Raw genomic sequence first — 15,829 nt, forward strand, 5'->3', positions numbered from 1 at the left:
AACCCCCGTCTGTGCTGGTAAAGAACCCACATATCAGCATGGTAGGCAGCGCCAGAAACTGCGTCACCCTGCTGTCAGATTCCCTTTAAAATAAAAGTACTCATAATTGGTATCGGCGAGTACTAAAGTATCGATACTTGTGCTCGGTCTTAAAAAAAAAAAATTCTTTCCTAAATGGTATGGGGACATCCCTATGGAGTATAATACAGGATAAGGGTTGAAATTTATGTACACAGTGTGTACAGCTCTGGAGTATAATAGAGAATGTAACTCGGGATCTGTACAGGATAAGGATTGCAATAACAAAGCTACATTTTATATTTTACACTTCAAGCAATACATCAATTCTTTTCTCTGGTAATTTTGTTTTTGCTTCCACACAGCTTTCTGAAACCAAGGTCTTCACTGCATCTTCTGTTCCCACAGAAAACCACATTACACCTGGGCAAAGGTAGGATAGGATCTCAGGTTATTCCTCCCTGTTCACTGTTAGTGATTAGCATTGTGCCTACAACCAGATAATTTTAGATTCTTGTATACCCCTGTCATGTGTTGTGTTTTTTTGTCAAGTTTGAGCTCTTTATTTTTAGCATCGACTTGGTTGCGCTTCTCCAGAAACCGCAGCAAAACGAGGCAGGTTCTGTAGGGTTCGAGTCTTCTCAGCAGCAGAACTTTGGTCAGGCGCTGGTGTTCACAAACTCTCAGCACAGCACTCAAATCACATCTGCAGCCAGTAGTTCCAGTGCCATCAACAGCTTTACTCCACCTAGTCTGGTATGTCACTTCTTTCTTTAGGCTTATAAAGGCATGACTTTTTACGCACTTTTCACTATTCCTCGTTTTTATATTTTTGTATAGTCCTCTGTCCTTGGATCCGGGTTTGGTGAGATTGGGTCTTCAAAACTGACAAATTCTGCTGGGTCCCAGATACTGGAACAGCTGAAGAACCCTGGTCTTGGGCAATTCACAACCCAAAGCACTCAACAAAGTAGCAGTACCACAACCCCCTCATGGGACACAAAGCCTGTGCCACAGCCATCGGTCCTGGCTCAGTTTGGTAAGAACAACTAGTACTGCCCTGTGTTCTATTTAAATGGGTTGCCATATAAACTGATTGGACTACACAATAGTATCTTGCATAGCTGCTACTAAAAGTAAGGTTAAGCAGGTACTAACACTGCTTGACATAAGAGGCTGTGCAGCTTTTATGAGCACCACATCCCCTTCAAACATCTGATTGATGGGGCTGCAGGGAGTTGGACTCTTGCCCATGTAATCACAAGGATAGTTTTATTAGGCAGGTTATCCTTTTTCATTCCGGTTATCACCAGTTTATAAGGCACGACCCCTTGTCACTTTCCAGTTCCTTACCCTGCTGACATTCAGACTTTATTTTTTTCTGAAAAATATTGGTCATGTTCAGAAGTCCATAAAAAGATCTTCATTTTGGAACTTGACTATGAGCCAGAGACTTGTGAAATTCAGGTAAATGTGTGCCCTGTTATCCATCTTGTTAATCCATAACATTGGATGATCATACCTTACTGGTCTTGTTCCTAGGACTTCTAAGTGGAATGAACCCTTAATGACACAGGACGTAAATGTACATCCTGGTACTTGACACACCAGGATGTTCACGTCCTGTACCTGATGCGAGCACGGCAGGTCCCGGCTGCTATCACGCTGATGTCTGCTATTAACCCCTCTGATGAGGTGATCAATACAGATCATTGTATCTGTGGCAATGGGGGCGTTCTAATGCAGTGGTTCTCAACCTTTTTGGCGACTGTACCCCCAAAGGCTGAAAGTATGTCCACGGGTGCCCACGGATAAAAGGCTTGTTCTTACCTTTATACTAATGCGATACTTAATCCCTTGTGCTATTATTCCCCCTCCTCATCTCAATCCCCTTGTGCCATTATTCCCCCCCCCCCCCCTCTGATTCCCTGTGCCATTATTCTCCCCTCCCTCTGAACCTCTGCCATTATTCCCCCCTCCATCTTGATCCCCTTGTACTATCATTCCCCCCTCATCTTAATCCCCTTGTGCCATTATTACCCCCTCATCTCAATCCCCTTGTGCTATTATTCTCCCTCCATCTTAATCCCCTTGTGCTGCCATTCCCCCCTCCCTCTGATTCCCTTTTGCCATATTGGATAATAATGACACAAGGGGATTAAGATGGAGGGGGGGGGGGGGGAGATAATAGCTAAAGGGGATTAAGATGGAGAGGGGGTGGGAGTAATCAACCCCCCCCCTCCATATTAATCCCCTTGTGCCATTATTCCCCCACCATCTTAATCCCCCTGTGCCCTTCCCCCAATAAAAATTTGAACAGACCCCGTTTCCCATGTAAATTACTTCTATTTAAACATCTTAATCCTTCCAGTACTTATCAGAGGCTGTATGCTCCAGAGGAAGTTGTGTAGTTCTTCTCTGTCTGACCACAGTGCTCTCTGCTGACACCTCTGTCCGTGTCATGAACTGTCCAGAGCAGGATAGGTTTGCTCTGGGGATTTGCTCCTGCTCTGGACGTTCCTGACACGGACAAAGTTGTCAGCAGAAAGCACTGTGGTCAGACTTAAAAGACCTATACAACTTACTCTGTAGAATACACTTGCTAATAAGTACTGAAAGGATTAAAATAAAAATTTTTATTTTTTTTAAATAGAAGTAATTTACAAATCTGTTAACTTTTTGGCAACAGTTGATTTAAAAGAAAGCATTTTTTTTCCACTGGAGTACCCCTTCAAGTCCAAAATGGGCTTTTTACTTAAGCGGTTAAAACCCTACCCTTCTACAATTTTTAACATCGCCTCCATTATGGTTTCTGGCCTACTGTTTAAAGAGGTTGTGCAGCGCTTCTCTTAGCCCATTCTGACGTCATGTAGAGACACTGCTGTGCATCAGGCAGGATACACATAGACAACCATCCGCCACCCTTCAGATATTGTGCAGCTGTCCTATTTTAATCAGTGACACATGCATGGTACCTTCTGGGTGCCTAATGCTTACTAAGAAAACTGCGCACAGCAGCATCTCCATGTCCTATGTCTGGTAGGTGGAAAAGAAAAGCCTTGCACAACCTCATAAATATTTGTGGTTGGTGGGCTATCCAGTACACAATGATGTTCATTTTTCCAAGCACATATCTGAACGGTGTATGTGGACAACAATGATTCTGAGTGATCTGGATACCACTTTATATTGTTGGACATCTGTTTACCGTTTATGTAGTTATATATTTTGAGTGTTTAATTCTTTTTACTACAGTCCATTCCTAGTAATGCATATTGGATAAGTGCCTCTCAATCATAAGTCTTAAGTGTTAAATAATCTAGAGCTGCATTCACAATTTTGCTTGCTATTATACTGTTCGGAGTCTTCAGACCCTTTCACTTTGGTTGGCATGGTCATAGGTATTCAGACCCTTTACTCTGGACAGCCTCCAGTCATCTTGGGGATTCACAGTTAAAGGACAACTGCAGCGGGATTACACTTATTCCCTATCCACAGGATAGGGGATAAGTGTTTGATCGCGGGGGGTCCGACCGCTGGGACCCCCCCCCCAATCTCCCTAATGGGGCGCCGCCATAAGCGCTCATAGTGAGCGCTAAGGCGCGTAGCGTCGACCTAGAGGTCGACGGTGATGCCCCGTCTCCTCCCCATCACCATAGAGATGTATGGAGGAGGCGTGCCGGCCGCAACGTCATGCTGCGGCTTGCACGCCCCCTGCACGGGACAGCCGCGGCCCCGTACAGGAGATCGGACCCCCCGCGATCAAACAATTATCCCCTATCTTGAGGATAGGGCATAAGTGTTTGTATCGCTGCAGATGTCCTTTAATACCCCGGGATTTGGTGATTTTCTGCCATTCTTCTCAAGCCTCTCTGGGAGGCTTCTATTTGGCCACTCTGTCATAAAGCCCAGATCGTGGAGTGCTGCAATGAAGATTGACCGTTTGGAAGTTTTTTCCATATGCACACAGAATGTTTTGAGGTCAGCCAGAGTGACTATTGGGTTCCTGGTCCCCCTTCTCCCAAATCTGTGCCTCCATACAGTCCTGTTTCAACTGTACTGTTCCACCTCATGGCTTGGTTTTTGCCCTGATATGTATTGTCAGTTGTGAGGCGTTATATAGACTGGGCTGTGTGTTTTCCAATCCTTTTTCAGTCCCCTGAATTCACCACAAGTGACTCCAATCGAGGTGGAGAAACCTCAGATGATTAACCCCTTAACGACAATAGACATAAATGTACGTCCTGATCCGCTAGTACTTGGCGCTCCAGGATGTACATTTACGTACTGTACATGACCGTGAACACTGGCATCTGCGGCAGTAATCTATTGTAATAGCTGATCTGATAGCCCGAGCATGGCCATGGGGATCAGCTCAGATGGCGGCTGGAAGTCCACTCCCCTGTCTCTGCCGATCTCCCGGGGTTTTCTGCACTGATCTGCCTTCCAGCAGACCAGAGCAGAAGATCACCGATAATACTGATCAGAGCCATGTCCTATACATATTAGCATATTAGTATAAGCAATCTAATGATTGCTTTAGATAGTCACCCTTGGGACATAATGTGTTAAAAATAAAAGTAAAAAAAATTTTAATCACTTTTTCGCCATTTTACTCAAAATTATATTTTGTATCACTGCATGCGTAAATGTCTGATCTATTAAAATATAATGTAATGTTAACCTGTTGGGGACCACGGGCATATGGATACGCCTTTGCGTCCTGGTACTTAAGGACCAAGGGCATACCTGTACGCCCGTGGGAATTTTGATCCCCGCCGCTAGCCGGACGGGGATCGGAATGGGATGCCTACTGTGAAATCATTCAGCAGGCATCCCGTGCAAATGCCTGGGGGGAGGGCAAATGCCTTTTGGCTGTCTGGGCATGCTGGGAGTTGTAGTTTTGCAACTTCTTGAGGGCCACAGTTTGGAGACCACTGTCAGTCCAGATGTTGCAAAACTATAACTCTCAGCATGCCCAGACGGTCCAGGCATGCTGCGAGTTGTAGTTCTGTAACATCTGGCCCTTCAGATGTTGCAGAACTACAACTCCCAGCATGCTTGGCCAGTCTCAGCATGCTGGGAGGTGTAGTTTTGCAACATCTGTATGGGCACAGTTAGGAGACCACTATACAGTGGTGTCCAAACTGTAGTGCTCCAGATGTCAATTCAAAGCATGCTGAGACTGTCCAGGCACGCTGGGAGTTGTAGTTCGGCAACATCTGGCCCTTCAGATGTTGCCGAACTACAGCTCCCAGAGTGCCTGGGCAGTCTGGGCATGCTTGGAGTTGGTCTTGCAACATCTGGAGGGCTACAGTTTGGAGACCACTACACAGTGGTTTCCAAACTGTTCTCCAGTTGTTTCATAACTACAACTCCCAACTTTTTTATTTTTATTATTATTTTTTTTTTATTAACACTTTATTACACTTATGAGGAATCATTAGATTCCTCAGACAGATGAATAGAGATTCTATTGAACTCTATTAATCTGTGTGCTCTGTGATCCATTGATAGAGCCTAGTCCAGCCAGGATCTATCAATGACAGAGCGGGACAGGAGGAAGCAGAGGTAAGCCCTCCGGCTACCTCTATAGTGGATCTCCCCCCGCGATCGCGCTGCGATCCACCCCACTAGCCCACCAGGGAGCATTCACCTCTCCCTTTAGACACTGCTGTCAGCTTTGACAGCGGCGATCTAAAGGGTTAATAGCCAGCCACGGCGATCGCCGCATGCTGGCTATTAGCGGCGGCCCCCGGCTGCTGAGAACAGCCGGGGGCTGCAGAGTATGGAGTGGGCAGGAATCCTGAGCCCGCTCCATACTCCCCTGTGAGTGCCGCATGCATCTCCCCGTGCAGACGTGCCTCCTCCCCTCAGCTCTCCGAAGCTACAGCTGGGGGGGAGTGAAGGCAGAGGACGCAGGTCTGCACGGGGAGCAAGAAGCCCTCGTACTGCGCTATATGTGGAAAAATTAAAACGTTATAGGGGTCATTATTAAACATAATTTCGTGTAGATAGTTATAATTTTTTCCAGAAGTAAGACTAAATCTAACTTATAAGTATGGTATTATTTTAATTGTATGGACCTACAGAATAAAGAGGTGGTAATTTTTACCGGAAAATTTCCTGAAACGGAAGCCGCCAAAATTTACAAAATGGCCTTTTTTCTTCAATTTTGTCGCACAATGATTTTTTGGAGGGATGTTTTGGGAAAAAATTTAAGTGCAAAAACAGAAAGGAGTTAAAAGACATAGGAGGAGCCAGAACTAACTTTCTTAGCAAATTGAATACTTACTGTGTGTCCATTTGAAATCTTAGTTTTTTCCTTTTTTAATATATTTGCAAACATTTCTAACATTCTCATGGGGTATTGAGGGTAGTGATAGAGGCAAATGTGTGTTTTTTTTTTTTCTTTTTCCCCAACATAAATGTTTCTCATTTTATTTTAGCACAAGACTGCAACATAACAATGTGAACAAGTGGAAGGCTTTGAAGCCAAATGCTTTGTGTGCTTTTAGAGAAACATAAGTTTTGCAGTGTTTTAAAACTTCTGATCTAGGGGCGTTGAGTTCTCTGACCAATGCATTGCCGGGAGTAAAGCTTGTAAACACAGCACTATTTATACCCAGAAGCTGCTGTTTAGAGTCTGTTGTCATACAGTCAGCATTATTTCCTATGGCTGAACTTTTCAGGGATGACAAGCATTCCCTCTACACTTCCTCTTTTGGCATGCCTCCACCATGTATGTACTTGAAGTTGCTTCTCAGGAAGCTTGACAAGAATGTCTTCAAGTCCTCTATGCAGTGGTTTACTATAATTAGAATCAAAGCTCTCCTTTTATTCCATTGTTGTACATAGAAACTGAAATGCAATTAATGTATTGACTAATGCTTTATATTATTCCTTGACTCTCTTGTGTAGACATGTCGTCTTTCATTTTCAACATAGCACAACAGGGGTCTGGAAATTTAATAAAACTACTTGTCCACGGGACTAAAACGGAACAAAATCTACCTGTCCCACATGACAATCCACTTTCCCGTACCAATTTTCGCTTTTACACTCTAATTTTTTTTCCTCCTTGCCCTGTAATAGCCATAACTACCTACTATAATGATACCTTTTAATTTTTCAGTAACATACTCTTCGAACCTGCTGGTGCAGTGGGTGCCAACGTCCAGAAAACCAGATCAAGGTTTCTCCTAGATATCCAACCAAAAGACGCAGCACTCCAGGAATCAGCAAACGTGTATTTATTCCATCATATCAAGTCAGCAAGCAACGTTTCTGCTGTCTATGGATTGAAAAACGGGAAAATGGCTCCATAGAGAGCAGAAACTTTACTTGCTCACTTGATATGATGGAATAAATACACGTTTGCTGATTCCTGGAGTGCTGCGTCTTTTGGTTGGATGGAGAAATATATAATGGGTGAAGTGAAATTGAAATAGTAAAAGATAATTTAGCAAATTTGGTGGTTTTCTTTTCTACCCCCTTTACCTTGTGGTTGAGCGAACATGTTTTTTTGATACTTTAGGCCGACCGGATTACAGCAATACCAGATTTGTATAGTTTCCTTCATGTTTTACTAATTTAAAAACAATTCAGAACTTTTCAAAATTTTTTTCATTGCCATTTTTTGACCCCTGTAGCTTTTTTTATTTTTTTGCATACCAGGCTGTGTATGAGGGCTAATTTTTTATGCCGTAATCTGTTTTTTGTATATCTACCTTTTTGGTATTGATCTGACTTTTTAATTGTTTTAAAAAAAAAAAAATCTGGGATATTATAAAAATAGCAATTCTGTGTTTTGGTATTTTTTTACGTTTACGTAATTTACCGTATGGGATAAATAATGTTATATTTTAATTGTTTGTACAATTACGCAGGCAGCGATACTAAATGTTTATTTTTATTATGTTTACATGTTTTTATATAGGAAAAGGGGTGAGTTGAACTTTTAACATGAAAGGGGTTAATGTGTGTCTTGTAAACTTTTATTAAAACTTTTTTTTCCACATTATTACTCTTTTAGGAGGAATCATTAGATTCCTCATACTGATCAATAGAGTTCTATTGAACTCCATTGATCTGTGTGCTCTACTATCCATTGATAGAGCCTAGTTCAGCCAGTCTCTATCAATGACCAAGCCACAGATACCAGGGAAGCAGAGGTAAGCCCTCCGGCTTCCTCTATAGCAGAGTACAGAGCGCCACCGCACTTGGCAGGTCCCATCGCCTGCCCAGCGCCTGCGGGACTGCATGTCCCGGGCTTCGAGCAATAGGCATTCCTCATCCCTGCACACGCTTACCAGTGTTGCGGTGTTAGAAGTTTTCTGGTACTTAGCAACTTATTCCCTATCAACAATGCATGGTGAGAGATGGTGGTCCAGACAAGAGCTGGGACCCCCTGCAATCAGACACTTATCCCTTATCCTCTGGATAGAGGGTAAGTTAAAGGGGAACTCTGGTACTAGACATCTTATCCCCTCTCTACAGGATAAGGGATAAGATGTCTGAATGATGGGCTTATGTCCCACATTTATGTTCAGAATGCCAGCTGTGCTAAACTTTGGAGTGGCCATGATTCTCACACCCCTAAAAAGCTTTGGTCTGTGGTCAACAGTAATCCATGTATGTGGATTACCAGAGTGCTGGGCAGAAGATCGCAGGGGGTCCCCTGTGGATAGGGGATGAGATGTGTAGTACCATAGTTCCCCTTTAATTACCAGAGTACCCCTTTATAATATCACAATCCAAAGTGTCCATACACACACTTCCTTGGATTACTTCTTCCTCTGTGTTACATTCTGTATTAAGTTGATTGAGGCTCCCATTAACCCATTTTAATGATATCATAAAGGAATTTTAACAATTACTTAACAGATACTGTTATGCATAGTATGCAACACCCGAATGAAAGTGTGACGCCAGGATTCAACTTCACAAATTTCTCGGTCGCGCTTCATTGGGGGACACCTATACTGATGTGTATATTCTCTTCCCACAAGGAGGTGCTGACACTAGGAGAAAGTCGGCTCCTCCCTGACAGAATATACCCGCCCACTGGAAGGGAGGTAATCAGTTTTATCTAGTGTCAGTAGGAGGCAAGACACAGGTCTTGGAGCTCCCCAGACCTGGTCAATTATTTTCTTAAGTGTGTCTAGTTAGGTTTTTTTTCTCTAGGTTGGGCGTCTGGAGCATTGCTACCGGATCTCCCACATGCGACAAAAAGGCACGGAACATAACAGTATGGGCCATCAATCCCTTATCGCCAACGCCTGTAGGGGTGTACCCTTGGTACGGGTCCCACCCACCCCTCAGCGCTCGTTAGACAGAGCGGCTCAGTTAGCAGCTCCCGAAGTAGCAGCCCGTCTGGAGCTCTTTCAGCCGGCCCGCTCTTGTCCCCTGGCTCAGCAGTGCGGTGGCTTAGCAGGTTGTTCTATAACTCGCTGCTTCGTCCCATCGTCACTGTTCTAGCCCATGTCACTGAGGGGTTCATGTGGGAAGCAACAGCGCAGGGCGCCTTGCTCCCCACGCCTCTTTTCAACCCTGTTTAGTTCAATTTAAAAAAGTACTTCTCTAATGCTGGTCTCTCAGACCATTTGGTGGCGTTTGGTGCCATCTTGTGGTCCATATTTGAATTGCCCTTAATTTCCATGGCTTCTTTCCAAGGACTGTATATGGGGTCCCCTTTATTTGCTTCTGTCACCTTGTAGAGGACCTGATATGGCAAATTCCATTGTGTTGCCAGAGATATGCCTTTGGTATGCCTATTTTCTGCTGGATTGTCAGGGAGGGTCTGTGATCCGTCATGGCGGATCTGTGCCAGGGATTTCACAATCGCTTGGAAGATTCCATACCATACTCGGCCGAATTCCTATCCCCCAACTGTGGATGGCACTGGCCGAATGCCCTTGCAGGGGCAATGGCTTTCCTGGCGGACGATAAAGATGCTTTCACAGTTCCTCCTCATGTCCTCTGGTCACCCATCAAGGGAGTGTGCTTGGAGTGTGCATACAATCTATCCCTCCTCTACAGGCTGCTGCATCTGCGGCGAGTGCTCCGGTCCCCACATCCAGTGCGAGGTCTCAGTGGAAGTGTCCCTGAGCGGGCAGGTATTGTACCTGATAATAATATGCCAGACAGTAGTCTCGCCTGTTAATCATCTCACAGATGCCGCATCCGTGTCTGGATTCCGGTACCGCACTGCTAGTGCGAGGTGTCCGATGGAGTGACTTGTTGTATACCATGGACCCATACCAGTAAGCCAGACAGTGGTCTGCATGGTTTTCTCTGCTGCCTGTCACTCATCACATGGCTGATGTATCTGTGGCTGGAGTTCCTTTTCCCCACTGCCATGTGAGGTGTGGAGTGAACCAGCGTGTCCTAAGGACCCTATACAGGGTGATGGGGGAAACTATCCATGGCTTCTAGGCCTCCCCCCACCACAAGCAACAGAGGGGCACAGTAATCGCCTATCTTGCTGTCATCCCCTTTTCACCAGTGCCTGGAAGTGTACTTGTTCAGCACGGTTTCCACCGCAATCAGTCTCCCATCTCAGGGCTACTGTGGGCATGGTCAGGTTCCCGTACCTCACTGCTGGTGTGAGGAATCTGGATGTAACACTGGACTGATGCCAGTCAGCTAGCCTTACGACTGCTGGGTCTCCTACACTGCCAGGTCGCCCGTTAGATCGGCCGCACTCCAGTAACCCGCTTTCTGTGGGAGGGTTCGAAGGAGTGATCCTGTGCGTTCAGGAATCCTTTACCAGTCAGCCAGACGCTTGTCTGCATGGTTTACTACTACGTCGGGTCAACTACCATACACTTCCCACGACGTGGACGGAAGTTCAGGTAACCCACTGCCAAGGTGTAGTTTCGAGTAAGTCACCCCATGTTGCTCACTTGCCCTGTACAATGCACCACATACTGGTTTGCAGGATTCTCTACTTTACTCTCTCCCTTTCTACATGCCCGCTGCTCTCACGGCTGACTGCTGTTGACCCACTTTCAGTGACCTGGTGTGGCCATGGTCCCTATGCATATAGCCAGACTGTGTTGCATGGTTTCACCAGGTGACCTCCCCCATTCTTGCCGCTCCCACGACTGCAGCCCAGTGACTTACTTTTCATGGGAAGTTCCACACCGTGTCTATGTGGCTTCATTGTACCTTTATACCTGTCACTGTCTGCATGTTTCCTTTCCCACATACATGCTTCATCTCTTGCATCTGCAACAGCAGTCCTGGTGTATAACACCATTAGGAGATGGGGTGTGGGCATTTCCTGCAGTTTCCATGGCCTTTCACAGCAACAGCAGCACCACTCTGTTCCCTTTTCTAAGAGTGCCACATTGGTCTGCTAGCGGCATGGTTGTGACACACCGTTGGGTGCTTAGCCTGTTTTCCATACTGCAGGATATTTGGATGTCTGCGGTTTCTTTCGTGTCCACAGTCATGGTACCCCACAACCATGCCTGTGTCCCTATGTATGCTTAGGTCCCTCTGCACGTGTAGAGCCCACTTTTCCTTCACTCTGTGGGTGTGCCTCGGGCCTTCTTGTGATCTTTGTTTCCACAGGTCTGCGGCGGTTGAGCACCTCTGTTCTGACATGGGGCTTGATGGGCCGTCACATCAGCACCCCTCCCCCCCCCCCCCCCCCCCATGCCTCCAGGTATCTTCCTGGGTTCCTTTTGCAGGGTGGCTCAGGCGCCTGCTCTGTTGCCTTGGACACGACCGTGGCGCCCATCTGGTCCAGGGTTTCTCCCCGTTGGGGTGTCCCTCTCTACGCAGTTGGTTGCTGTGTGTGTGTTTCTTGCATTCGTAGTCATGACTTTGTATCCTTGCCCAGCACCAGTGTCCAGGATTCTGATCTCCTTGGGGACACACATTGGCTCCTCCGTACCTCGATGTGTTGTCGCAGAGTACCTTGGGGCTACGTCCACCCAGTACTTTGTCCTGTTGCTGTAGGGTAGCATTTCCCTGCTCAAACAGTGCCTGCCGCACTTTGACAATCCCCTTTCCTCAGGGGGTACGGAGATCAGGGAGCTTGACATGGTCAATGCCTGAGTTTCATCTCGATCACCCCTCTCTTTTCCCACTGTATAGGTGGGGTATCTGGCTGGGCCCTTGTTTTTTTGCTGGAGCATTCAGAAGAGCCTTTTGCTGTCCATGCTTGTGTGCTTAGTGCCCACTGTCTCGGCCTGGCTTTCTTCCTGTTTCTTGGTTATCTGCTGCTCATGCAGCCTTTGCACTCTCCTCTGTTGGAGGAGTTTATGCAATCATGTATGGCTCGGCAACAGCCGGTCTAGCCACTGTCTGTTGTTTGGGTCCTGCCATTGCGCTCCTCCTCCCTTGGCGCTATTTCCCTGCAAGGGTGTATTCATCTTTCCCTTTGACTGTCAGTTGCGCTGCACTGACACCACAGTCTTCTGGCATAACCTTCCTGTTCCCAGAACCTGGGAGTCCCAGCTAGGTTCCCTTTTGTTTCCCCTTGCGTTCCCGTCCTGACGGGTTGTTACTTTGAAGTGCTCGGGTCTGCTCGGACCGCTGGGGTCCAGGACCAATTGGTCTCCTTTTCTCGGACACTGTCCTAGGACGCTGCGATATGCCTTATTTTCTAGGTCGGTCCTCCTGGTTCTTTGGGACTTAGTGATGATTGAGGTCTTAGGCATGTGTAGCGATCCTGCCCAGACTTCTTCGATCCCTTTTGTGGTGCGGTCTTTCGATTACACTTTTCCTTGTCTCGACACAGAAGTTTGTCACCCAGAGCGTTTTGCAGACGTTGGGTTTACTTACCCTTCAGGGAGTCTCAGGAGCCTCCAATTCCCATATCGGCCGCTCTGGTGTTCCGGGATGCCCCCTTTTCAGGGTGTTACACTCTTTTTTGGCAGTTATTACATTCCGTCTCCTACTTTGGGGTCCATGTCCTCCCGAGATGGAGGTCGGTCCCGTCATCTGGATTACGCCAGTCAAGCTAATTTAGTCTCCCGGGTGCCCGCAGCGGGCCCCTAGGACAGGGGTTTTGGGTCTGTATATGTTCAGGTCATTGATCTTAGGCACCAGGCGTCTCTAGAGCTGGTTTCAGTCTTTCTTTTTCCAGTGGTTTTCTGGTCTCCACCTTCTGTGCTCGCCGCCTTCTGTTCAGGCATACGCTGCTCTCCCTGGCATTTTCCACTATGTTCTCTTGAGTCAGTTGACTCTGGATAGGGTTCTCTTGTTGTGCCCCTTTTCCATTTTTGTTTTCTAGCCGGGCTAGCCCTCTGTCTGGTTCTGTGTTTTTTGGAGTTGATTTCTTCCCTTCCGGGATGGTTCCGTTCCATCTGGCTTCCTAGTCGCCCTTTTCCTGGGTCTCTGTAATGGACGGTCCCTTCCTTTTGGAGTCTTAGTCCATCTTCATGGACGGGGGATCTTCTGGGAGCTCAGTTTCTGGGCTTCGCTTGTCTCTTGCCCTAATCTCATCCGCAGGCCTTATGGACGAGTGAATTTGGTCTCTGGACTGATTCCCTTTCTCTGTTTTTTTTATTTATTTTTTATTTTTTTCCCCCTCCCTAGGGGACTGCTTTGGTATATCCCATCAGTATAGGTGTCCCCCCAATGAAGAGCGACCGAGAAAAGGAGATTTCTTTTTCTGTACTCACCGTAAAATCTCTCTCGTAGCCTTCATTGGGGGGCACTGCACCCACCCATTTCTAAATTTTTTTTTTTTTTGTCTGGATAATCCTTTTCGTTTTTTTTTTTTTTTATCCGGGATTATTTTCTAGGATCCTTCAGACTTATTTCTTTGTTTGCTTCTCCTACTGCTTTGAGACAAAACTGATTACCTCACTTCCAGTGGGCGGGTATATCCTGCCAGGGAGGAGACGACTTTTTTTTCCTAGTGTCAGCACCGCCTAGTGGCAAGAGCATATACCCATCAGTATAGGTGTCCCCCAATGAAGGCTGCGAGAAAGAGATTTTACGGTGAGTACAAATCATCTCCTTTTTCATAACTACTTGATCAGAAATCTAAGAATTATTGAAATTATAATTATTTTAACATAAGGTATCAATAAATCTGACTTGTCTAATATTTTATCTTCCTTTTCCTAATTCAGATTTCAAATCCCAGCCGGAGCCCTCACCCGTTTTGAGTCAGCTCGCACAGCGGCAGCAGCATCAAATACAGCCTGTCACTGCACCCCCTCCTGGCCTGGAGAGCTTCTCACAGGTTAAACTGCGGGAGACCTCTCCAGTGGACAGCTCTGTCAATGTCAGCAAAATGATTCAGCTGCCCAACCTGTCCCTGGACTCCCAGGCAATGTCTGTACAACAGACCCAGCAGCAGAAACACATAAAACCCCAGAAACGGAGGATACCACCCACTTCAAAGGTCAGCATCCTGAAGAGCAGTCCTTTTTATTCTGCAAGCTACAATTCATTGGTCAGTGCATGGTTTGTTCAACATTTTTTTTCCTTTATCTTTTTTTCCTTTTACTATAAAGCAGTGTTTTCTAAACTGTGTCTCTCCAGTTGTGGCAAAACTACAACTTCCAGCATGCCCCGCAGCCTTTGGCTGTCCGGGCATGCTGGGAGTTGTGGTTTTGCAACAGCTGGAGACACACTGTTTGGAAAAAGCTGCTATAAAGGTTTCGTTAGCACATTATATTTTATACTTCTGTTAATTTAGCCATGTCCAGAGCACAATGATGTATTTATTTCCAAGCACATATCTGAATTGTGTGTGGAGAACAACATGCCTGAGTGATCTGGTTTACTGCATTTTATCATAGGATTATTCTGTGCCATATACAGTACAGACCAAAAGTTTGGACACACCTTATCATTCAAAGAGTTTTCTTTATTTTCATGACTATGAAAATTGTAGATTCACACTGAAGGCATCAAAACTATGAATTAACACGTGGAATAGCATGCAGCTGCAAGATGCTGTGGTAGCCATGCTGGTTCAGTATGCCTTCAATTTTGACTAAATCCCCAACAGTGTCACCAGCAAAGCACCATCACACCACCACCACCTCCATGCTTCACGGTGGGAACCAGGCATGTAGAGTCCAAAGCACAGATTTCCACGCTCTTCTGCTTGTTGCCTGTCCTTAGCAGAGGTTTCCTAGCAGATATTCTACCATGAAGGCCTGATTCACACAGTCTCCTCTTAACAGTTGTTCTAGAGATGTGTCTGCTGCTAGAACTCTGTGTGGCATTGACCAGGTCTCTAATCTGAGCTGATGACTTGGATGAACTTATCCTCCGCAGCAAAGGTGACTCTTGGTCTTCCTTTCCTGGGGCGGTCCGCATGTGAGCCAGTTTCTTTGTAGCTCTTGATGGTTTTTGTGGCTGCACTTGGGGACACTTTCCACCTAGAATATGACATATTTTCAGTTGTTTCACACTTTTTTGTTATGTCTATAATTCCACATGTGTTAATTCATAGTTTTGATGCCTTCAGTATGAATCTACAATTTTCATAGTCATGAAAATAAAGAAAACTCTTTGAATGAGAAGATGTGTCCAAACTCTCGGTCTGTACTGTACATTGCGGTATAGATAGCCACAGTGTATTCAGTGACATAGATACATTGTGTTCTTACTCGGGAATCTGTGCAATATTGTATACTTTGCATTTGGTAAATATTGGATAAGCCCCTATCCCATTTAATTGATAGCCTTGGGCAACTCCATTGCTAGTATACTGTAATTGTAATACCAACTTAACCAATGTCTGAATATTAAATAATTGTGTATTTTTTATTTGAGTCATAGCTTTAACTGGGCCATAGATCTTGATGAACCTTATATCTGCAATGAAATG

General features: G+C 45.7%; 1 protein-coding gene and 2 non-coding genes across 14 annotated transcripts in view; all 3 read left to right on the plus strand.

Annotated features, from left to right (window-relative positions):
- The window catches only part of UBAP2 (ubiquitin associated protein 2), a 111,255-nt gene that overhangs the window by 47,129 nt on the left and 48,297 nt on the right, over window positions 1–15,829 (plus strand). For 9 of the 12 annotated variants that reach the window (XM_056542519.1, XM_056542508.1, XM_056542527.1 and 6 more), the window contains exons 10-13: window positions 384–451; window positions 591–774; window positions 859–1,057; window positions 14,115–14,440. In XM_056542519.1, coding sequence (XP_056398494.1) covers window positions 384–451; window positions 591–774; window positions 859–1,057; window positions 14,115–14,440 — 777 coding nt within the window. The remainder of the gene's footprint in view (window positions 1–383; window positions 452–590; window positions 775–858; window positions 1,058–14,114; window positions 14,441–15,829) is intronic. The other 3 variants (XM_056542587.1, XM_056542609.1, XM_056542598.1) reach the window with 1 other exon arrangement.
- Window positions 3,114–3,196, plus strand: LOC130345897 (small nucleolar RNA SNORD121A). Its single transcript, XR_008884308.1, has one exon. It is a non-coding gene; the product is annotated as a small nucleolar RNA SNORD121A (small nucleolar RNA).
- LOC130345908 (small nucleolar RNA SNORD121A) lies at window positions 14,691–14,771 on the plus strand. Its single transcript, XR_008884314.1, has one exon. It is a non-coding gene; the product is annotated as a small nucleolar RNA SNORD121A (small nucleolar RNA).

Source organism: Hyla sarda, chromosome 1 (assembly GCF_029499605.1).
Source record: "Hyla sarda isolate aHylSar1 chromosome 1, aHylSar1.hap1, whole genome shotgun sequence".
NCBI classification, from domain to species: domain Eukaryota; kingdom Metazoa; phylum Chordata; class Amphibia; order Anura; family Hylidae; genus Hyla; species Hyla sarda.